Here is a 25,615-nt window from a genome sequence, read left to right as displayed (position 1 = left end):
TGGTCCCTGGCCAGAGCTCTGCATCAAGGTCTGCCTGCTCTAACCATTGAGCCACACTTCTCCACTCCATTGCATTGAAAGTCCATTGCCTGGCTGTAACGGGCTCCCCCAGCTTGAGTTGGCTAGGATGTCGAGTGAACGATCAGGTGAGGTGATTTATTTCTGACTAGTGCCAAGGTGATGCCTGGGCCCTGTGGCTGTGGTCATTTGAGGTGTTTTCTTTGTGATGTGTGAATGAGTCAGAGTGCACATCCAAAGTAATCATTTCATGTATTTAGTATATATATATCTTTCTGATCTCTTGCAGGACGTCCCATATTATTTGCTTGAGTTTTATCTCATATTATTTGCTGTTAGTATTTCATTTTATTATCCATGCATTTAACTGTTACATTTACCAAGTGTGTTATTATTGCTTGCATATAAATATATATCTCTATATATATTTGAATGTGGTTCATTTGACATGTGGGAAAGCCTTTCTGTTAGAGAGCTTTGCATAAATAAAACCCCAAACCTTATTCTGAAAAGAGAGTCTTTGCATTTTGTAAAGTAAAACCCTTTTCTAGGTACTGTTGCGTTTTATGTTTTGCTCTACCGTGTTTGAGCCACCGTGTGGGAGATTCTATATTACTTGAAAATGCGGAGCGATACACAGTCACTCTCCATGTCCGGGTCAGGAGCCAGGTACTTTACATGCACTAATGGGCAGGCGCCTGGCAGTCTGGGCCAAGTTTTGCCAGGCTGAAGATTTTACAGCCTGGAGGCAAGGACCTCTTCAGCCCGGCAAAGCACTGGGAGGTCCTCCCTCTCATGAGAGCAGCCCCATGTTTAAGCACTGAAGTGCCCAGGGCTGACTGCCTGTCAATGAGGGAGTGAGTGAGTGAGTGAGTGAGTGAGGGAGTGAGTGAGTGAGTGAGTGAGTGTGTGTCCCTGTCTATATATATAGTGTGTGAGTATGTGCACTTGTGAATGGACAGTGAGTGTGCTTGTGGGTGGGAAGATGAGAGCATGTGTGCACTTTTGAGTTGATGCCCTACTAGTAACAGAAATTACATACCATCACTGTAATGAGAAGAGGGGTGGGAGCTTCTCTTTTTCCCTTTCTTCTCTGAAGCCTCCGGCACCTTCCAGTGACTTTGTGCTTCTCCCTCCTCCCATCTGCTGATCCAGTGCAGTTACCGCTGCGGCCCGGTAAGTGTTATTTGGAAGTTTGGATGTGTACATATATGTATGAATGTGTATATATATATATATATGCACATGTGAAAAACAAAACTATGGACAGGGGACCAGATACAAACACTTGCGGCACCAATCACAAACAATCACCAACAAAAATCAGAGTTTTGAAATATCTTGGGTGCAGACCTCCAAAAATGCTCCCTGTCCAAATTGCGGGCGGGAGAAGGAGGTAGATATATCATGCCGGCTTGAACGTTTATTAAGAAGTTGACAGCTAGTGCGAAGAGTCTCCCCATAAGAACATGTAGGTGTTAAATATACCAGCATAGTTCAAATTAAGTTATGGCCATCACACCACATAAGTCACTCATTAACCTACTAATATTGGACATTGGACGAAATGAAGTCAGGCCCGGATTATTACATGGACCATTCTTTCAATCTTCAAACCGGATGCTGAGAATAGGCGACTATCGAATCATTGACTTTTTAGTCGTTTTTGACTGCTCAATGCCCTGAAGAAGTCCTATGTTATAGGATGAAATGCGTTGGCTGTTGCGTGTTGCAAAAGAAAGAATAAAGAAGATAAACTTCACATTTTGCGCTTTATTGAGCTATAAATATTTATATGTGTATGTTCGTTCTATAGCGGTGGAGCTCTGATTTTGTGTTTGTATATATGCACGGGTGGATGTGTGTGTGCAAGCGTGTGCATATATGTGCTTGGGAATGCGAGTATATGCACTTGTCATAGATGGGTATGAGTAAATGTGCTTGAGGATGAGTGGGTGTGAATCTGTGTGCGCGCTTGCAGGTGGAAGTGAGTTGGTGCCCAATCCACTATTTGTAAACATTATGAGCTGCCACTGGGTGCTGGAATATAAAGGCATGCTGGTTTTAGTGGAACTAACAAATCTGGTGACCCTGGTGACAGGCAGAGGAATTAGACCCATGGAACCAGCCGTAGCCATACGAGATGCTGGAGCTCCATGAGAAAAATAGGAAGCGTAGAACGCCTTTTTCTTTGAAAATAAAGGCTCTGTTCAAAAACAAGTTGAGGTACTTTTCTTTGTGTCATTGAAATGCTACTTTATATGATTTACATGTTACAAATGAAAAATACAAAGCAATGTTGTCATATTTGAACCTAAAATTATTTTGGGGCTGCATATTTATATACATGTGTGTATTTTAGAAATATATGCATTATATATATTTTGATAATGCTCCGGGGTCCCCACGCTGCTTATGACTATTGATGAGTATCTCCTGGAAGAGAATGTTCTGTGTAGAGAGAGATGGACAAATATGGTCTAGCCATTGCCTCTGTTGCTCGAGTAGGTCAAATCTGGCAATGTTGCAAGCAAAATACAGGAGCATTCTCCCTGCAATTTTATTTAAAAAAACTTTCCAGTGGAGTCAACTCCCATTCAAAAGAAGAACCAGTGAAATCCTTTTCTAGTCTGAATGCAGAGTCGTCATACAAGGGTTCAAAACGTCACTTCAAACACCCCAGGGAACTTTGGGCACAAAGGTTCAAAGGCTGTAAGATTACAACTAGATTATTTCATGGCCAGGTAGACTGGTCTATGTCCAAAACTGTTGTACTTCAGGTGACCCAAAAGTGAGGGCTTTTGGTGCACACTCTAAATCACACTTAGTGAAGTCCGATATCTGTGCCTGTGGCACTGGTGAGTCTTTAGGATCACACTAGGATCACACTTTGAGTGTTTCTGGATACATTTGGGAATGTGAGTGAATAATGCTCCAGTGTTGGTTACTATGTACCCAGGGCTTCTTTTAAGGATGAAAAGAACATCACATGTGTTTCTGGTTTTGTACAGCTTAATGCAGGCAAGGTGCTTCAGAAACTCTGGCTTCGGTGTTAGCCTGATGCGAAGCTAAAAGTTATCATCTGATGGTTTAATGATCCCTTTTCTGTGAGCACACGGATTTTAACATACTTTTAGAATGTTAGAACAAGGCTATCGTTCCTACGAGGACAGCATTTCATCGGTGTGTTCAAATACCAGGAGTGCCAGCACAGGATATAAGGGCAGGGACAGCAGTGCTTAGACAAGTATATGGCGCATAAAGAACGGATATGCTCAGAATTTTACAATTGTACATGGAAGATAAAAACAGCTAACTCGTAGGCAAAAACTCACACCATAAAAAGACAGTGAGACATTTGCTAAGCGACCAAGGCTGGGATCACTGCTTCCATACTTGAGTGATATTGTTTTACTCGGAGCAATTCACTTAATCTCAGTGAGCATCTGGTCTTCATCTGCCAAAACTAGGAGTACTCAGAAACAGGTGTACATCAATTAATGTGTAATGTTTTTCGATGCGGAAAATTATGTTTGACCTTCGAGATCCTCCTTTATGGGGCACTGTGCAATGTCCTATGTTGGGATTCTTAGCAAACAAATAGTAGCGCTCACCCATCAACTACAGGGACAAGGCACGTGGGGACTGTGAGAGGAGTTCATCGAGCACTGGGATGAGTTGGCAGAGAGGTCTTTTGAGTGCTCGACAGGCAGAGATGCACTTTCCATGGGGGTAGAGAGTATAACTAAAGTTCGTGCACTCACCCAGTCCTTCTGGTTCAGTCTGGCAGCTTCATTGTACACTTCAATGGCTGCTTTGTGCTTCCCCAGCAAGAACCTGAGAATAAAAGCAAATGCTATATGAGACTCATCGAATAAGTACTACCCAATCATACTTCGAGGATGGCAGAAAGAGAGTAGGCTGCATCTATGGCCTCGGTATTTCCCCTGCCACACTATAAAACAAACGTTTTCCATGCCCACACTCAAAGACCTCAGCACACAAAGCAAACTCTTTTACAGACACAGGTGGACTGTCTTACATTGGGGAATTAAAGCTACCTAGGAACGTGTCCCCTACATACCTCAGACAATCAGAGTTTGTATTGCAGAGAGACTTGCTAGTCCATCAGTGCTGAAAACATGGAAGACAGATGACATGCTGGCGGCTCACTTTCTGTATTGCTGTTTAAATCCTACTTTACCTGCAAAATGCATCAACGAGGATTAATCTCATCCTAGCTGTGCTCACGCAACTTTTCTTTAAGGTTTTATACTTGGTGGTAAGAGATGTCAAAGGAATTTTCAAAATCAGGAAAAAATGACGTGTTACAGCAGCCCAACTGAAAAGAACAAGTTACTTTTGTAACAAGTAACATGCGGTAGTGAGTCATTAGTTCTACGTTTAATTGTGGATCAAGTTGGCGCGGGCACCTTAGTCCTGTTGGACTTGTCAATCGATTTGTCAGTCGCCTTGGACACCAGCGATCATACTATCATGGTCTCAAGGCTGGCTAACATAGGGATTGCCAGTAAAGCAGTACAGTGGTTTACATTTGTTTGTCAGAACGTAAATACATTTTGGCTATCTTGCCACACCGTGCAACAGTAAAAACTCTCATTTGCCATGTAGCTCAGGATTCTGTTGTACTGCCCACCCTATTTAAGATTTACAAGCCACCTTTCGCAAAATTGCTTTCGGTGTTGAACACTTTCTATCTTGTGTGCAGAAACTACTCCCATCTGATCTTTCCGTTGTCAAAAGTTGTGTTGTCTGCCCGGATGGACAATCCCGGTTGTCTAGCTCCTTATCCATCATACGCTGCTGGATGGCTGCCTACTTTATTAATTTAAATCCAGAGAAGACGGAGATCCTACTGGTACCCTTCCAATTAACATAATTTGCCCCGTGTAGTTGGGCAGAGCGTATGGACAATTTGCCTGCCCCTTCCCTGCCAGTGCGTCACTGGAGAGCGCTGACTGATGCTAAACTATCATTAAAAACGCAGCTGACTAAAGTCTCTGAATTCTGTTTCTTGTAACTAAAACTTCTGATTTTACTACTGCTGCTGCCTGTAATCGGCTCTGTCCATCGTGTAACCATTGTTAAACCCTTGCTCCAGTCAAGGCTATATTATGGTAAAGCCATCCCTTTAGCCGCCTCTGATACACTCTCACATGACCTGCAGTCGCTCAAACGCACCAACCAGCAAGTAATAAACTCCACAAGCAAGTAGGTCACAAATGTTGTATATTCTATGCAAGTGTCATTGGCTGTCAATAAAAAACAGACCTTGTTAAAAACTGTGGTCATTTTGTATTAGAAAGTACATGAACATTCCTCTGAACTTTGAGCTAAAAAAAAAATCTTTCGTGTTCCTACAAATCGATTCGCTCTACTCAAGTTTGCCATTTAAGGTTCCTAGAACAAATACTTGCAGGCATGGAAACCCCTCCTTTATCTGTTCTCTAATAAAATCGGAAAAGCAAAAGTGAACGGGTTAAGCGTGTATTTATCTGAATTTGCCCTTGGTGGTGCAGCCTAGTTAATAGTTTCTTTTGTGGTCCCTAGCGCCTTGATGCCTCAGCGAACGTGCGCTCCAGAAGTTCCACTCATTCTTTTACTTACCTTTGGGATTACTATTTCTGGAGAAGATTTCAAGTGCAGATTCCTCACCCTAGGAATAATTCCATACATCAGACCGGATCTAAATTTTCTGCAGTAATTGCTCCCTACGCCGGTAGGTGGCACCGTCGGACTTCTGCAAAGGGCTTGGGCGCAGTCAAAGCTCTGGGACCATTTCAGGCCCCATCCCAGCACACAAGCGCCAGTTCTTGTTTTACACTCCCTTATGTCCTCAGTTGCAGAATAATCATGAGATATGAGAGGTCACAGTGTGCCAAAACTAATTTAAGACGATTGTAACAAGTACAAGAGTCCACGCCACAGAAGGAGGGAGGGCCACAGAAGGAAAGGAGGGAGGGCCACAGAAGGAGAGGAGGGAGGGCTGTGAGGAATCTGCGCTAGAACAGAGTATCCACCAGAAAGACTCATGTAAGGAACTTATTCTTCTGCAGAATACCTTTAGCCACAGAACACATTCCTCACCTTTAGAATAGATACAATAGCACTACATTAAAAAACGCAGAGTCCACCAGAAACACGGAATCAGGTCCCGATGCCGTGTTCCTGCAGGGAGCTTTTGTGGCGGGCTAGCACAGCGGGCACTCGGTGTACTGGTTACCCATCATCATTACCTCCTCAACGTGGGATTTACATAATTTTAATAGCCATTTGGAGGCCCAGCCCACCTAACACGGAGCAGCAAACAACCTTAGGGACTCATCATTTTTAACTAGAAAGATACCTCAACAGCCATTTGGAGACACATTCCGCCAAGCACAGAGCAACAAAGTTTCGCTTGGACACATAAGCCCATACAAGAAAGAACGATAGCAGGTCCATTTCATTCCTGTTCTGTGAACATCAGCAAACTGCAACCTATATAATGTGAGAAGTCAATTTGAGGTGGCATTCCTGAAGAAGGCAGGTTCTGCCGAAACGCACGTAGAAGAAATTATATGAAAACCACCCGTTAATTACATTATTTCATAGGACGTTTGCATGTTTTTTTTCACCTATATTTTACAAAATCAACAACATTTTTCTATCAGTTTGATATAAGATGAAATGTTTTTCTTACAGTGGAAATCACTGTGCATCAGGCATGTACAAACAATTGATTAATATGAACAATTCAAACTTGTGTATGATATGTATGTATGGATAGAGGGATGAATGCAGGATGTATGTGATACATATGTTTACTTCTCTGTGATGAAATATATATATTGAATTATATTTAAAGAAAAGATCAAACACAAAATAATTCTTGTGGTCTGCCAGCAGACATCTGACGAGCTAGCCCACCCGGGAAACAACCTTATGCCTTTACAACGACCACGTTGTTACAACGCGAGGTCATTACATCGACTTGCAGTAGATGGCACTCTAACATAAGGAATAGTATATTTTACTATTCCAAGACCTTCCCTACTGTTGCGTAGACTGGAGCTGGAATAGTAAACTATACATTCCTAATGTTACAGATCCTTCTACTGCAAGTCGATGTAATGACTTGCACAGTAATGGCATTGCATTTTAACAACGTGGTCGTTAACGACTGCGTTGCTCCCCACCGCGTAGTAAAAGCATGCCTTGTAACATGCTATATTCTGTTCACCCTGGTGTACACTGGGCAGTCAGATGATTGGCTACCCTGGAAATGATCCCAACGTTTCAGTCATCTCCAAAGGCACAGTGCTACCTGGCACAAGCTTCAAGACTACTCACCGCCCCTCTTGTAGCAATACCACATACCGTTTTTTTTTCATACCGGGTTTTTTGAAGGCTGGGTCTGTCTTCTCACCCTTATGAGGCGAAACCAGTTCTGCCTTATCCTTCCCACTGCGGTGGGGGGAACTTCCTGAACCCCGGCTATCAGACTCTCTGGGGGTCTTTTTAGAAGCCTTTGAGGGGCGCCCAACAGAGGAAGATGGGGAACCTCTACCCCTTTTCACTGACCTTTTGGAGGAAGCAAATGAAGACGATTCATCCTCATCACTGGAAACTCCATGTTTCCTCTCCTTCTGCCTCTGTAGCCATGTAAGTAGTCTTCCAGCACGATCTCTCAAGGTCTTGGTGGAGAGAGTGCGGCAAATTTTGCAGTCCTCTGCCTTGTGATCCGGATAAAGGCAGTAAATGCAATCCTTGTGTTTGTCCTCCACAAACAGCCTTTTCTTTCCACAGGTGGAACAGGGCTTGAAAAGGGCTTTCTTTTTCTCAACTTCAGACATACTGAAGAAAAGGAGAGATTCCTGAAGTAAAACTGAAGAAAAAACTGTAGAAATCTACTTGAAAGTGTTGGAAATAGAGCAGAGCTCAATGGAGACTCCCTAGCACAACGTGCGGTAGAAAATCTGAGGCTCTGAGGTTCCTTCAGGAAGGTTCCAGGGGTGAGGCTCTTCTGATTGGCTGACGCCTAGAATTTGGTCTCTTTTACAAAAAGAGGCTGATATGTTACAAAAGGGAATGAGGCCTAGGCCTTTCCTTTCTCTTTTGTACCTACTACTATGGTATTTTTTATTACCGAGACTCCCATTCCGACGACGGGGAATGATACAAAAGCATGGGAATCTATGAAAGTTCCAATACTGGGGCAATACTCACCGCCCCTCTTGTTGCAATACCACATGGTGGTCATTCCATCAGGAGCTGTACAGAGATTGCCCTTGATGGATGAGAAAACGGCTTATAAAGCCAGCACATGGTGCAAATCTCCAGGAGGTCGATATGATTGTCTGTTCGACTAACCACAACAGGATCCTAGCGCCTGGATACCCACATGGGTGATTAGCTGCGCTCTACAAATCCCAGATGATCGTTTGATATGAAGCATCAGTTACACTGGGGACCACATACTCCTCATTCCACCCCTTCTAGGTGACCGTTCCAACACACAGATGATGCAACCATCACAATTGTGATCTCTAGCTACAGTAGGAAGAATACACTGCAACATGACAAGTTGGTGTTCAGTTACCATGACCAAAAGTCCAGGACTGCCTCCTTTCAGGTATAAATGTTGTCCGACAGACAGTCCAGGTGTAAGGCCCACAAGTGTCATCAATCAAACACACAGTAACAAGACAAAGAATGAGGCAAGTATTTCAATCCACCTCAGTAGCAACCTCACAAGACCAGACACTGAACCTGAAACATGAAGATCATATCCTAAATGTGCTGGACACGTTGCTGGGGTGGGAATACTTTGAATGCCACTTTGTCATCCTATGAAGGGAATCCACTGTGTCTGCATCAGACAGAACTTCAATTTGCGAATGAAAAACTCTAGAGATAAAAGAAGGGCAAACGTTTTTTAGAAATTGTCTGCAACTGACTGCGGCGCACCCGCCTTGAGCAGTCAGTCGTCAGAGGAGCTTGCCGGCAGCGAAGATGGCCACATAGTCCCGTAGCTCCTGCCCGCTATTAAACAATCCTGAAATTATCCTGCATCTTTGAGGCGAATCAAGTCCTCCACGCGGACCACAGTTGAGGCGAGGAAAAGTGCTTCCTAACGAACCGTCTCAACAGCTGTTTGGTGCGGTGCATGGGCATCCCCCTGACACTGCGTAGCGGCGAGGCGGAAGGCCCAGAAGCAGCGGCCTAGAGTGCCTGCACTGCCCGGGCGACATCACGGTACGTACGTCGTCGTCCAGAAGACTGACCGGGGCCCCGACCTACTCGACACCGCTGAGCGCCCCCCCCCCCCAAACTTGGAGAGGCGGCTGGGGCCTAGCAGCTAGTTGGAAAAAGCGCACCTGACACCGCGGTGCTTCGTGGAGCACCGATCATCACCAGGGCCGAGGGGAAGAGGTGACCCCCCCGGGATCGCCGAGGTACAGCGCGACAGACCCCCTGCTTCACGGGGCGACACTATTCGTCACGATTGCTGGAGTTGGACTGCCTCTGATTGCGCACCTGGGCCTTGTTAGACACTGCGACTGCAGGCCCCACGAGACCACTTGGCCCCACGGGTCCTGGCCATTGCCCTGCATCGTCGTTGTGACCACACGTGGAGCTGTTCCGCCCCTCCTTGTGAACCTGCCGCACCCTGGAGTGTTGGCCTGGGGGGGGCATCCACTACAGTGATAGAGGGGCACGTAGCAACCTGGGTGCCTCTGGTTGCCTACGCGGGGTGCCTGTCTTTATCAGCGTCTCGTGGAAGATCCTACGGAAGAAATAGCCACTGCGGGGGCCGGCTTCGACAGCGACCTGAGTGGACTGTGGGACCGGGGCTGCTTCCAATTGCTCGTCCCTGATTGCTGGCCTTGTCGCGAAGGTCTGCGAGAGATTGGTACTGTGACGGGGTGCCTTCTCTTGACCAGATATACAATTGAATGCAGTTGTCAACCTTCCCCAACCCCCGTTGAAGATCCTGACCAGGAATTGGAGAAGCACTAACCGCGCCGGAGCGCCCGGTGTGTGGATAGTGACGCGGGAAAATGGGCAAGGGCGACAAGACGCAGAGCAAGCTCACCTTTGAGCACCGGCGCTCCAGATCTCAAATAATCATCTTTTTTCTCTGCTGACCGAATGCAGCAGCTAAACTCATCAGTGAACCTGTACTGCGATTCAGAAATCCATTTACATAGATAATCAATAACCCACACAAGCAATTAATATTTATGTTCATTCGGGTGCGGACAAGAACGCCGAGCAGGAGGATGAGGACACGACAGGGGGTGCAGAGATCAAGAACATGCACTTAGCGATGGAAAAAGGCCTGCAAAGTAGCATGTCGTCGCTGGGGTCAAAGCTGGACGCCCTGAACTACAGAATGGACAGAATGGCAGAGCGCATTGATAAGCACGCAGAGCGCCTGGACATGTCAGAGAGGAGGCTAACTGAGGCAGAGGAGGCGCAGACGGAGTTAGGCACTGACCAAAAGAGATTAGACAAGATGATGCAGGCGTTGCAGGATAAAACGGAAGATTTGGAAGCCCGCTCCCGTCGTTGTAACCTCCGAATAACGGGCCTGCCGGAAACGACACAAACTGGCAATATGGAGCTCTACATTGAAAAGCTGCTGACCACCCTGCTTGGAGCCGACGCTTTTTCCTCGATGTTTGAGGTGGAGCGCGCCCATCGCTCCCTGGGCCCGCGCCCGGGTGCCCCACCGCGCCCCATCATAGCTAAGCTGCTTAATTACAGGGACAGGGCCGCAGCTCTGAGACAAGCGAGGGAAAGAAAAACTCTACAATATGAGGGTTCGGAGATATCACTCTACCCTGACTTAACCGCCAAAGTGCAGGAAGCCCGCAAACACTTTGCCCCACTAAAGCGCCAGCTGCGAGACCTCGGACTTCACTATGCCATGCTCTATCCTGCAATACTCTGTGTGAAACGGCATGGACACTCACATCTGTTCACTGACCCTAGAGCATTGAACCAAGCCTTAAAGACCTGGTCCAAAGAGAAGAGCAAGGAGGCAAACGTGCCTGCGGAAGAGGCGGAGGGTAGTGAGCTGCTAGAGGAGCGTGAGTAGCTGCAAAATGCCGGATGACTGATTGACTTGGTAAGGTTTGGATTCTGAGGTCCGGGGCGGGTGTTGCCGCCGGCCTTTGGGCTGCTCTGCCTTACGGTTGTCCTTTTCACATTTAACTGCGCTGGGATCAGACACTTTGCAGACTTGGTGATCCCCACCAGCCACCTCCATATACCTCTGTCTTAACATTGCTGATGCTCAGTTGCGGTGGTACATGGCCCCTGTGGAGCCCATTCTTAGGTCCTGAGGAACTTTACAGTCCTACTGGGGGTCGAAGTAACCTCACTGATGCACAATATAGACTGTTGCGGGTGGGGGAAAGGGAGGTCCCGGAGTAGTGCGCGTTCGCACTCCTAGTTGGTGCCTGGCAACCTTGGCCCCCGCGTGCATACCACCTGATTTGTCTCTATTGAGACTACCATGTTAGAGTTGCGGGTTGGGAGGGGGGGGAGGGGGATCTGCACGGCCCAGTTTTTGGAGGGTCGACTGTGGGTGGGGGGGAGACTTGTTTGTTGTGTTAATGTGGTATGGGGGGGTGGCTCTTGCACACAGATTCCGTACACTGGTCAGGCTGGACTTACACGAATACTGCACAATCATACACTGCATCACCTATGCCGCCACTGGGCACACCTAAAACAGGGGGCGATTCCTCCCCTATGACGCTTAAAGCTCTGACGTGGAATGTGAGGGGGCTGAATGACTTCCGCAAGCTGCAGAAAGTGATGAACTACTTAAATCGTCTCCACGTGGACATAGCCCTCCTACAGGAGACCCATTTGCCACTCATGAGCGGGATGCTGCGCAGCAGATGCATGGACGGTAGCACTATAGCTGCGGGTTTTACGACTCATGCTAGAGGGGTCCTTATCTGGGTGAACCCAAAATCCAAGCTCACATTAACCTCCCTAAGGGTGGACACGGAGGGTCGCTATGTGGTTGCGCGCTGCAAAGGCCCTGGAGTGGACCTTATTGTGGTCAACGTCTATGGTCCGAACTATGACTCCCCAGACTTTTTCCAATCTGTTGCAGATATTTTTCGCACTCACAGCACTGCACAAATCCTTTGGGGTGGTGACCTTAATTTAGTACTAAACCCAGATCTGGACAGATCTGCAGGCCCACATCGCAAACCATCTGCCGCGGCACAACTGCTAAGCACACTGCTCATAAGCTTAGGCATGGAGGACGTATGGAGGTACAGACACCCGACGAAGGGGGGGTATACCCACTACTCGGCCTACTATGACATTCACACTAGGATTGACTATTGGCTAACTTCCTCCACGGTGATGAGCCGTGTTAGGGACTGCAAGGTCCTACCGCGCACACTTTTGGATCACTCACCACTGCTGCTGGTACTAGACACCCCCAAGATGGCGATTCCCCCCTTTACGTGGCACTTCCCGCCATTCTCGCTCCTCGACCCAGTGTTCAGAGGTGAACTGGTGGAGGCTATAGAGGTCTTCTTTGAGACCAACGTGGGATCGGTGGATAGTTTTCAAACGGTCTGGGAAGCCTTCAAGGTATATTTCCGAGGAGTAGCCATGTCCAAGCACTCTAGCGTGCTAAGGTCCATCAGACAGAGGCTTTCAGAGTTAGAAAGACAACTGCAGACACTAGAGGGGCGACAACTGAGGGACCCCAGTACAACCATCTCCGACGACAAAGTCCCTCTTGGCGGAATACCACGAGGAGGCAGACAGGGAGGTTAAGCATATGGGTAAATATGCAACCGCACGCTCCTATGGTGAGGGTGAGAGGCCTGGCTCTGTCCTTGCTAGACTCCTGAAGGGCAGAAGAGGGAGGTCGCAGGTAACTGAGCTGAAGACTTCTCACGACCGTGCCACCACTGACGAACAAGAGATAGCAAATACCTTCCGGAACTATTACTCGGACCTCTACGCTTCAAAGAGTGGTGGCCACACGGATGAGATTAGGAACTACCTGGAGCATATAGACCTGCCTATGCTCTCTAACATGCACAGAGAATTCCTAATGCTCCCCATAGAGAAGGAGGAAATATTAGAGGCCCTAGCATCCATGCGCACTGGAAGTACCCCGGGAGTGGACGGTCTCTATCGGTGGAATTTTACAAAGCTTTTCAGGAGCAACTTCTTCCCCACTTGTCTGCACTCGTTGATGATATCTGTGTGGAGGGCAGCATGCCTCAATCCATGAGGGAGGCATTGCTTGTCACGATACCGAAACCGGGTAAGACACATGATGAGTGTGGTTCCTATAGGCCGCTATCTTTGTTAAATGTAGACACTAAACTCTATGCTAAGGTGTTGGCAACTGGCCTGGTACTGTTGGCCCCTGACCTGGTCGCACCAGAGCAGGCAGGTTTCATACCTAGCCGGAATTTAACTTACAATATCCGTACCGGTCTGGGCACAATGCAGCATGTCAAACAGGATACGAAGGCCATCGCCGTGTTCCTGGACATGGAGAAGGCGTACGACTCCATAGAGTGGCTCTTCCTGAGGCAAGTCCTGCAGCGGATGGGACTGGGCGAACCGTTTCTCCAAATGATAGGGGCACTTTACAACAAGCCCTCGGCCAGGGTGCGAATTGGTAACCTGGTGACTGACTCCTTTGCTATTTGTAGAGGCACTAGACAGGGCTTCCCTCTCTCCCGATTGTTGTACGCGCTGGCGGCGGAACCACTGGCGTGCGCTCTGAGAGAATATTACGGTGACAGAGGTGTCCGCCTCCCTACGTACAAAATAATCATCTCCATGTACGCGGACGACACTCTGTTATATGTACACAACCCCGAAAATAATCTCTCACCGGTGCTTAGAGAAGTTGTCTACTATGGAGCCCTTTCGGGCCTAAGGGTAAACTGGTCTAAGTCATTGGCCTTCCCCCTAACGCCAGTTTCTCATAAATTTGACATGGACTACCCTCTTCAATGGACAGATATCTAGGAGTCCGCCTACACACTGACTCGGAGCTTCTCCTTAGGGAGATATACAAAGTAGTGGTGAGCAAACTGGAAGACGATGTTGCAACCTGGAGCAAGCTTCCTCTTTCCCTGATGGGGCGCATTGCCATAATGAAGATGGTGGTCTTGCCGAGACTTCTGTTCCTTTTCAGTGCCATCCCGATTGTCCTGTCCAAGTCATTCTTCCAACGCTTGACACAACTAATGGTTCATCTTGCCTGGGCAGGCATACAGCCCAGAGTAAAATAGACGACCCTCACACTCACATACACCAAGGGGGGCCTCGGTGCCCCTAACTTGGAACTTTACTACCGGGTGGCGCAGGCGTCGCATCTACACACGTGGTTGCATGGCGATCAGCGCATTCCGCATGTAACCTTGGAAAGACTGTTTGCGAAGCCATTGGCCATCCCGGCCATGGTCTTCCAACCATTAGACCGCATAACTGGGATTCTTGACTCCCTCACATCCACTAACCACACGTGGCATGCGCTACTCTCCCGGCGAGGGATGGTGCTGCTGTACTCGCCGCATATGCCCGTGGACTGGACGGTGTGGCTACCCCCCATCCACCTCGCTGGGGATTTCTTCAGTGATGGCAAGGTTAAAACCTGGGAGCAATTGAAGGGTGAGGGAGAGGTCTGCACACTCATGCACCGATTCCAGTATCATAGAGTGCGCAGTGCTTTTCTAGACTTGCTGGGTCCTGGCTTGGCGGAACCCCCGGAGGTTCCGGAGCTGACATACATCATTAAAACAGAGCCTCCTTGTAAATTAGTGACAAATTTATATAAGAATGCATTGATACAGGAGGAGCATCAGTTTGTCAAGGCTAGGATGGCATAGCAGAGGGATTTGGAAATGACTATAGACGATGATATGTAGCAATACTGCTGTGTCAACACTAAAAGGATCTCCTTAAATGGGAAGCACAGATTAATACATTTCAAATTCCTCCAAAGGGTATATTATACCCCTGAGAGGCTGCACAGATATTGTCTCCGGCCTACTCCAGTCTGCGAGAGGTGCCACGCTCCACTGGCTGATTTCTTGCACTTAGCCTGGAGTTGCCCGAGAGTGCAGACATATTGGGTGGAGATCTTTACCGAAATGAGTAGGATCCTGGATGAGGAGCTAACTCTGGACCCGGCACTGGCGCTCATTGGTCACTCTCGGGGACTCCCGGTTGCAATCTGGGGATTAACGGACATGGGCATGTTAATGGCACGAAGAGTGGTAGCTCTCTGTTGGATTAGAGGACCGCTCCCCAGTGTTGCCCGTTGGGCCCGCGACATGCTTTATTGTTGTACACAAACTGAACACTATAGTGAGCACTTACCTCCCATGAGTCGCCCAAAAAATTTCTGGGGATTGTATCAATCTTATTTAACTAACGCCACTCGAGGGGGGGACACTGCTTCGGAAGTTGACGCTGAGGTGACCCAAATGAATCCAGCGGTGGCAATGGAGGAATAGATACTGATGAGGGGGTCACCACATACTAGAAATGAATCTGGAGGGGCTGAGCAAGTGTGTTTGAGTGGTGGACTGAGCAGCGGACACGGCCTCCCTGCCTTGTCTACCGAGGCAAGCAGTGGAGCCTTGGGGAAGGACCCAGTCACGAGTGGTGGATATTAAAGTGAAGTGCGTGACATTACGATGCATGGGTATACTTGTATACAGATACACCTGATTTTTTCAAAACTGTTTCTACAATGTCTAGCCTGGACGTGGCGCTGTGTGCGTGAACTGGGGGGAGGGGGGAGTTTAGGTTATGCTGCGTCTAACTCTGGCATAGTCTGTACGGTATCTTTTGCCAAGTTATGATACCTTACTAGGGCAGATTACGGAGCTGCCAAGTATATGTGTACTTTCATCCTGGTCTCAAATGGCAGTACTTGCAGTCTCGGATTTTCGATGACGCAGCTGGAATTATGTATATTTGAATTTGCATTGCTGCCGGTCCTCAGGGTTGTCGGCTGATGGGCTGTGTAATCACTGAAGGAATCTGCAATACGATAGATGCCCGCCGCCGGCCCCAGGGTTGTAGGCACTCTGGCTGTGTCTTCACTTTGATGCAAATAAAGGTTTTTGAAAAATTAAAAACAAAAAAAAAAAAAAAAAAACACCTTCACAAACACAAGAAGGAACGAAGGTGAGGCTGAAGTGTAAAATGGGAAATTGGAAACGCTCTGACCCCATCACGAACCAACAGTGGCATCAAAAGGATTACAATAAGGGCACATCAAGGTACACCTCCTACAAGTCCAAGGATATATTAAATTCCCCAGGTACAGGGCAGAAATTGCCTAGGCTGGCATTCAGGAGACAAAGAGCCGAAATCGGCCTGGGCTTTCCATCCTTTTTGGGCACCGGGCACTAGCAGGGTAACAACTGTCCCTTTCCTGATTTCGGTCCCCTTGACTACTTGACCTTCTGCAAACGTATGGCAATATGATCCACTAAAACTGGAGTAGGAATGGGGGTATACAAGGAGGGGTGCTAAAACTGGTAGGGTATATCCTTTTTAAACAATTTGAAGCAACCACAGATCGGAAGTGATCGATTCTCTGCTGGGCAGGGAAAATCAAACTTTGCCCACCACTACCTATGCATGGTCCTACAAGGGAAAGTCAAACTTGGAGGCTTCGAAGCCTCTATGGCGGATGAGGAGGAAGAGTGCTGCCCTTGGTGGTCCACATAACCACAGCCACCACCACATCCTCTGGAGCTGCAAAAAGTCTGGGGGCTGGTGGTGAAATGGTTCCGGATTCACTGTTGTTTATGTGCTGGACACCGCGAGTAGCCTCTGAATTATTTTCTGTATTGTTGGTGAAACTACCTGGATTAATTGAAGGGCATGTCCATTACAGATGTCCGAATATCACCAAAAAAACAGTATCTCACAATGAGGCATTATCCCTTATGAAGACACTGGTGCCCATCACTTGGCCCACACAGTCTGCTGTTGTGAGGTGAGCCCTCAAGATATACTTCAAAGCGTTCTGTCCGTCCTGAATTGTTTAGGCAAGGACGTTCCTGAACTCTTCAGGGGCAGCTGACAAGATCTCATTGTCCCAACCATAAAAGATCTCATTGCCCATGTCATTGAACCAGGTCACAGTGTTTGAGAACATAAGGACCAATCTGGTGGGAACACCATTTTTCCCAAAGTGTCAATGTGCTTTGACTGATCATATATGGCAGTGCAGAAGGAAACCTATTAGGTGTGGAAGCTGAAACCACCAAGTTTTTGGGGTTGGGTACTGGGTCAGTAAGCCTGGATCACCACTGACTGTCATATTTTGTCTAGCACTCGGAGGACTGACAGCCATTAAAACATCTGTTATGGCCTCATGAAGGCAGAAAGGGCTTTGATGCAGCAGGCCAAGGCTGTAAGATTTTCATCAAGACTGCTTTTGCTTCAACTGTGGCGAGATGTACATCAAGTAACAATCAAGTAAATTAAGCTGCCTTGCAGACAACCACCACAAAGAAGCACTTTCCTCTTTAGGTAAACCTGGTGGATATTGTGAGAAGTTGGGCTGGTATATGATGTTCAATATTCTAGTGAGCACCTTGCACCAGTCCAAACAACCCTTATGGTGATGGTTGTAAGTCAACCTTATAGACCAGCTATCCTAGTGGTAGCGTGGACAGAACATTCTTAGGCTGAAAGACTCTTGAGGGCATGTAAAGCCAGCTGTTTTACCATATGTAACCGCTTGAATACCAAATGAAAGGACACCACACAGGATATATATAAAATATATATGTATTTATTTACTAACACACTCCTCTGAACTCTTTATGAGATCAGAGACCAAAGCACATAAGTTACTTAGTCAGAATACGTTAAGTCGCACAATTTACAGTTAGACCCTAGGGGCGAAGCAAACCATATATTAAGAAAGTGGTATAAGTACCACGTCACGAGACAAGGAGAGGCCTAGGGCCTAGGGAATTGCTGGGGCTACACTATCTGAACCTTAGTTTAGAAGTAGGAGGCCCACAGGCGGCGCGTGCAGTGTCTTTACACACACGCGAGAGTCAATGTAAAGTCAATGGGAACTTAGAAGTTAGATTTAGAAGGATTTAGGACACTTCCGGTTTAGCTAGGAGGAAACAACTAAAAACCTAGACACTTGGATAGTTAATACCCTTGGGAGCACCGAAGTACTCGCGTTACCTCACCCACGGACGGCGGGTGCATAGGTGTGAAGATGTGTCGGGTTTCGCCATTGAAGCCTATGGAGCCTGTGAAGAAAGATGCTGCAGGCGACCAGGAGGAAGATGTACGGGTGGATCCAAGGGTGGATCTAAGATGAGGAGGACCTGAAAGCAGAGGGGACAGAGTCTGGGTCACTAGCCAGTGACCGGGTGGAACCAGGAAGCAACCAGACGACGTCGAGGAGCAATCAGGTGCTTTCTTGAAGCTTGTCTTTGCAGCCCCGCGGACCAGGAGGCGTCGAGGACGACTAGGTGCTGGAGAGGAGCTGTCCCACGAAGGTTCTCGCAGATGGAGGGGTTGACTGCCGGATTGGAGTCAACAGGCCTTGGCAAAGGCAACCCACGCAGGATACAACAAAGACTTCTGGTGCAGACCAGCAAGGTCTGGGGTGCTTCTCTTTTGCAGGGAAGCAAGGGCCAGTCTGGAGCAACCAGACCAGCGATGTAGGTCAAAAGGATTGTCGTCACAGAGGCTACTAGCCAAGGGGCCAGCAACCGGACAACACGTCAAACAGAACACAAGCAGAAGGGCCCCACGCAGAACTCGTGGAGTGTGGAGGGCTGATCTTCGGTGCAGGTGGAGCTCAGATTCGGGGTTTCTCAGTCCCCAGTTCACAGCTTCGAGGATGCCTCAGGAGCTGCACAGTTAGCAAGTTACAGGCTTTTCAAGGGGTCCGGTCCCACGTGTCTCGACGCCTCCACGGATCTCAGCTATGCTGCAGTCGTGAAGAGAGGGTCAGAGAGGTCTGGAAGTCTGTGTCTTGTCAGGCTCTGTGCTCGGGTCCTGGCGGGAGCGTCGACAAAGCAAGCCGTTGATTTGCTGGATGGTGCCTGGTTGCCCAGGGTGGTCACTCCTTGGTCACAAGGGAGATTCTTCAGTCTTCAGTTTCTGCAGAATGTCGAAGGTCCAGAGTTTAGTGTCAAGTTTCGATTCAGGATTAATCTAAAGTCTCAGGACTCAGCTCCTACCTTTATACAACTAAAAGGGGCTGGATTACTTTCTAGGTCCCTCCTATGGGTGGGACCAGGAAGGGGGGTGGTTACACCCCCTCTCCTTTGTCCAGTTTCGTGCCAGAGCTGGGGCTGGAGTGCACCAGCAACCGGTTTGAACCGGGGTATGCATGGAGCACCTAGGGTGCTCCAGGCAGTGTCTCAATCTATTCAGCCCTACCTGTCCCAATACACAAAGTCCTGTCTGGGGTGGTGCTCGCACCTCTCCAGGCAGGAAACCTATTGTCCAAACCTCCGTGACTGGAAGGACTCCCAGCAGCAAGAGGTCAGACTTGTGTCTGTGGCAGCAGCGTCCATTTTGTGACGCTGGGGCTCTGGTTAACTTTAACCGGGATAGTCAGCAATAACATGTTTTCTCCCTCTAGAAGGGTGGAATGCTACCCCCGTCGCCAGAATTGGCGAGGGGGTAGTATTCCAAAGCGTATGACACCTTACACGACATGTTTGGATAAAGCCAAACCAAAGTTAGCATTTAACCGCGTGGTTCATAATGGACTTAAGAGTATATGGTATGGCAGTATCATAGAACAGCTATAAGGACATGGTTCCGAAAGCTGCAGACAGGCTCAGCTCATGCTAGAGCACCATTTCACACTTAACAAAGCACTCTGCCTCCAGGATTGTTAAGGCCTGCCATAGGAGTGACTTATAGGTTACTATGTGTCTATATATAGGTAGGTATAGGAATACTATACCTAAGCAAGGGGTGATTACACAACCTTGCCCCAGCTGAGTGATCAGTCAGTTGTGTCTATTTGTGTGGCCAGCCAGGGGTGGCATAATACATGCAGCAGCCCCTGGTAGGCTTTGGTTACACTTATGCCCTGAGTACCTAGGGTACACTTCTACAAGGGCTGACAAGGTGAACTAATTCCCAATTGTGTATGTACCTAGAGTACATGGTTTAAATTTAGAGAGAGTGCATCTGGGCTGTGGGTCTGATTAGCAGGCTTACAGCCACATCTAAATCGAAAACCAGTAAAGCAAAGCAAAAAGTGGGGGTGACCATAGGAAGTAGACCCTACTCTCCCACAGATATTCTAATTCAGTCTCAGAATAATAGTCCAACCCACTAGAATTTGCAAATTCACACATGATCCAGAATCACTACAGTGAGGGGAGAGCAAGTTGTTGCCTCTTCAATGCATTGTATGTTCTGAAGACCCTGAACTACATTAAATAAAATAGCGGAAAAGGCCCTCACAGCCATACAGTACTGGTCTAAAAAGGAGAGGCTGCGCTTTGGTGATTTAGTTTGCTCTTGGTCCGTCATCGAGGCCAGCACCAGTGCGTCCAGGACCAGCTTGACCTAATGGGCCAAACTGTGGCTGGCACTGGCAAGGAAGCGGGAGGAGGGTCCTCTGGGGTCAGTGCTGCGGAAGGACCTGGCAGTGGAAGTGCGACTGGTGGTCCCCGAGAATCCATGGTACCAGAAGACACTGCAGAGGAAGCAGGCAGCGACTGGAAGAACAGCCTCTATAAAGACCTCTAGGTGCGGTGGTGTCGACAATGACACAGGGTCCAAAAGGCATGCCAAAACCAGCCTCGGAATATATCTGGAGTCACTAAACAACTGAGGAGTTGGGCATTTTGAAAGTATAGTGCTTGGCTTTTTGCCTATTCTGGAGTGGCAAGAAGAGGACAAATCCCTCGTAGCCTTCTTACACTTATGGTGTGACTTAGACTTACCCGAAGTCATGGATCGAGATCAAAACTTGGTGCGGAAATGGCCCAGTTATTTGGAGTAGGATCACTGACTAACATGCAAACTCTTCCTATGTTTCATAATGTAGAGTTTCCCTTTCCTGACCAACTTCAGGCATGTTCTGGCAGGTACATCTGGCACACAACTTCAAATCGTGATGGAACCTAGGCGTCACAAACAAATATTGTGCAGATCAGAGACTGACATTTTCTTCCTGCTCTCGAACCGAACCGTGGTCTGGAACATGTTGCGTTGGGGAATGATATATTATGCCTGGCAGCTGTTTATCATTGGAATTTGGCATCAGTGCAATTAACGAAGTTAGGAGGAATGCTCCAGATCGGGATAGAAAGGAGGCGGAAAGAAAGAATCTGATGTCAGTTTGCCATGTACCGTGTGTGGGAGCAATTGTCATTGATAATCCAGATCCAGTCTGGTGCATGATATACTAACAATGAGGAATCTGTGGTTACAAGTATCCATCAAAAGAAATAATCTTGAAGTGGAAATCCCCCAGCAAGATGCCTTGTGAATTCCGTGTAGAGTGTTTCAAACATTAAAAGTAGTATGGTCCGAGTCACAAATCAAATTGTCATCTTTGATAAAACAGCCATCTTCTTTTCGCAACTGTCATTTGTACAACTTGCTTGGTACGCACTATGTTGGTGTCAGAGTGGTTTGTGGTTGGTACCTGCTTGCCTAGCATACTATCCAATATCATACTACTCTAAATACTTTCCCTCTGTTTACCCATGTAAGGATGCATTCAGATTGTTCTTTACAAGTGTGTACAAGATGAACCAATCTTGTGTCAATTTTACCTGTAGTGATGTGATTCACTTCTAGGAAAGGTGAAGTTTACCTATAATTTTAATGAATTCTTAAACGTTTAACAATACAAAGAAAGGACTCAAACTAAATCATGGAATTAGTTGATGAAGCTTTATAGAGGAATAGTTTAACTAGGACATGCCAGAAAATGTATTAGTCTCGTTAATGGCAAAAGGAAAGCACTTACAGCGATCGAGCCACTTGCTTCAAGTTGTCACAGCTCTGGGGATTGAGAATTGCACAAGTCTGGAAAAGTTCCAGCGATTCCTGAATCTTCCCTTCCAAGCGGAATATCAGCGCTAACAAATACAAGAAAAACCCATACATGTAGTCAAACAAGTCTTGACAGTTAGATTGCTAGATACAGGAGACATACTTAGAGTAATTAACCTTTTGAAAATAATACACTTAATTTAGCTGCATGTTTACTTTGAAGATACTAGTCCAACAACTACTGTCACTTAGTTGCCAGTAGTACTGCACTCAAAAAGCAAGTCAGCCCCCAGAGAAAGACAGCTGGTCACGAAAAGTTACTTGGCTGTAACCCTAGATCTATATCTTCATTAAATTGACAAACACAGAGTATCCCTAGTTGAGAGCAAGATCCCAGATATGTGTATTTCAATAAAGAAAATTCTCTTCCCACAGTAATTCGATTTTACATGTTCTTGTCAAGGATAGCCTTTTAATGTTGCTTCTAAAAAACAGCAATGAAAATTAAGTCTATTAAGCTATTAACCGGATTAAACCCACCTTTTCACCTAAAAGGAGAAATTACAGGAAACGTGTATAGACAAACTTTAGATTCCACTTTAAAAGGGATTCAATACTGTCACTTTATGTTATGGGGTTGTTGCAGCATCCCAGAGTACAGTGCAGTCACAAAAGTAGCCATTTTATTTCAGTAGCAAGATAGAAAGTCTCAATCACAGTGGGTGGGAGGGTTAGTTTGATTATGAACTTATTGAATATATCTATGATGGCTACCAAGGTCATTTAATTGTCCTTTTCTGTTAAACAATTAATAAAAAAACAATCTCATCTTGGGACCTGGGAAAGTAAGGGGATTAGCCGAATACATGTTAAAGTAATTTACATAATGCACAGAATTCATTTAAATAAACTCCACAGAGGCCTGACCTATATTTGTATCTAACTGGAAAAAGAATCTAATGCATACTGCCTGAAGTTGATAAGACTAACTTCTGGGAGCGACAAAATATGCATTAATGGAAACTTTTTTGAGGAGCATAGCAGTTTTATCCACAGCTGAAATAAATATCAGATTTGTAATTATATCATTACTGAAAACTACTGGAATCTGTAAAGGTCTTAAATGTAATAATCTTTTCGAGCTTGTACAGAATCCTCCTTAGAAAAATTGAACATTCTGATTTTTAACATCCAGAAGTAATATGTTGATGTGATGATTCTGGCCTGGAAGACTATGTGTATGTCTAAACTTCTGAATGGACAGAAGACGACTAATGAATTAAGTTGTAATGGCCCCATTACGAGGTAACACGAGAGGCATCACCGGCAGAGTTTTCTTTTTTTTCTCTTCTTTATTAAAGAGCGATGAAAAAAGGTGATTTGTTTCTTATACGGAACCAATACATTTTCTTGTCTTCGACTACTATAGAATACTCACTTTTAAATCATTGCATTATAGTCTCACTTTCAGCTCAATACACACACCCAAAAATACATTTCTACAAGTACCTCTGCATTCCACCTAGGACTTATTTAAGGAAGAGTTTTAGCAGAGATGGTGTCTCCATGGATGACTGCTGCCCAGGCCCCATCTCAAATAACAGCTCCGTAGTGGTCGCTGATTTGCCCCACTATCTGTTCTAATCTCTGCTCAGAACTGCACTAAAATGCCGTATGGAGTGACTGTGAGCGGCTGGCAGTCGGCAAAGAGCGACCTCTGACGTCCTGGGCTGCGACTGGAGGAGGGAGAGCTAGCCACCCTTTGGCATACAGTGCTTCCGGGTTGATAGGATTACCGCCGAGACGTGGGGTCTCCTTTGCTTTCAAAGGGGCCCTTTGGCATACAGAGCTTCTGGGTTGATAGGATTATCGCCGAGACGTGGGGTCTCCTTCGCTTTCAAATTTTAGACACTGATCCGTGTCGTGTTATGCTCTTGACCGCGCCAATAGTAACGCGACCATCTCCAGCTTGACGTACCGGTCCCTCTTAGACCCCATAACGGCCAGAATTTTGCCCACGGACTAATTTTAAGTTTTTACCTCGCGATCTCATTGTATTCACGATATTTCTTGGCTATCCCAGACCCCGACCGGGTTGGAATTATCACCGGTTTGGTGACATTTTCATCCCTTCTATTACGACTTTGCCCTGAAGAGTCAGAGTTGACTGTTCTCTGACGAAACACATGTCAGCTGGCTGGTTTCTATGCTTACAAGCAATAAATGACACAAGAAAATCTGTGGCAATCTTTTTTTCCCCAATTGTACCTAATATGAACGTACTCTGTTTTTGATCTCATGTGTGCACAGGTCCTCGGCTAATTTTGTATGTGGTTGGGAGTTCCAAACACTAGAAGAGGGGTTAGTAGGGTCCCCCCTTTCCTGTCAGCACCATTCTACTTAGTTTTATGTCGACTTGACAGCCATCTATCCTGCTGAGCGCAATTGTTTCCTTTATACTTAAACCCTCCCTGTGGATTCTCCCCATAAAGCAACCTGAACGGGCACATCCAGTGACCAAAGACTGGGAGTAAAAAGCAGAGTCCCAGAGACATTGCAATAGAGCGCAGCGGCGTGGGGACTGACCGTGCAGTGGCCAAGGCAGGTCCACAAAACATTATTATACAGCTCTTGTGAAAAAACAATAGACCATACAGAGAGCGCGCCTCTCCTTCAGGGCTATGGTGAGGCCCAAAGGGACGCCCCTTTCTCAGTCTAACAAGATGGACAAAAATAAGGTGCCCAGACAGTCCACTTCAGCGCAGGTTGCCGAACAATCAGACGGCGAGCCCTCCCTGGGGGCCAAAATGGCGACCATCCGTGACCTAAAGAACACCCTGGAAACCAAAATAGATGCATTACAATAGATGTAAATCTCCTTAGGGCAGACTTTAAAAGATGACAGAAAAGGTCACAGCAGCAGAAACGTACATCAACCAGCTACAGTCCTCATCTAAAAAGCTAGAAGAACAAGTCCAGTATTTGACGAAGCAACATGAGGTTATGGTGGCAAAACTTGTGGACCAAGAAGGTAGAGCTCACAGAAATAATATCAGGGTGGTCTGGGTGCACGAGGGGGTGGAAGGACCCAGTGTATTTTTCGTGAGGACCTCGTGTCCCTCTGACATCAGTTGTGACTGACCTGGGGGATGAGAAATGGAAAAGAACGCTGTGACTTTAGTAATGCAGCTCTGAAGAAAGTATGCTATCATAATGGTATATGTTGTATCACTGTCAGGCTGGATATGGTGGTGCTGGCCAACCCTAGATAGTTTTGATGATTTTGTTTGGGTGCAAGGCACTCTGCAAATTGGGGAAGTAAGCAGTTTCAGGTCTACAGTTCAGGGTAGGGGGTTTCTGAGGTGTAGTCAGTATTGCTGTTATACAATGTTTCGATTATATGTTCTTCTTAACTTTGGCTCAGTGACACTAGGTCCCAGGGACGATGGCCATTTGATAGTGGGGGGATGCCTGTTGGGGTGGGTCACACCTCAATTAGACATCACATGGAGTCCTGAGCAAGCTCAGTCTTGAGGGTTGACAACATGGA

At 46.8% G+C, this 25,615-nt stretch overlaps 1 protein-coding gene across 2 annotated transcripts in view; it reads right to left on the bottom strand.

Moving 5' to 3' along the window:
• The window catches only part of BBS4 (Bardet-Biedl syndrome 4), a 566,073-nt gene that overhangs the window by 256,256 nt on the left and 284,202 nt on the right, over positions 1–25,615 (bottom strand). For both annotated transcript variants that reach the window (XM_078685031.1, XM_078685032.1), the window contains exons 5-6: positions 22,040–22,151; positions 3,783–3,855 (exon numbers count right to left, since the gene is read on the bottom strand). In XM_078685031.1, the coding sequence (XP_078541157.1) occupies positions 3,783–3,855; positions 22,040–22,151 (185 nt within the window). The remainder of the gene's footprint in view (positions 1–3,782; positions 3,856–22,039; positions 22,152–25,615) is intronic.

This window comes from Lissotriton helveticus, chromosome 3_2, assembly GCF_964261635.1.
Source record: "Lissotriton helveticus chromosome 3_2, aLisHel1.1, whole genome shotgun sequence".
In the NCBI taxonomy this organism is placed as follows: Eukaryota; Metazoa; Chordata; class Amphibia; order Caudata; family Salamandridae; genus Lissotriton; species Lissotriton helveticus.
This window is presented reverse-complemented; position numbering and strand designations above follow the sequence as displayed.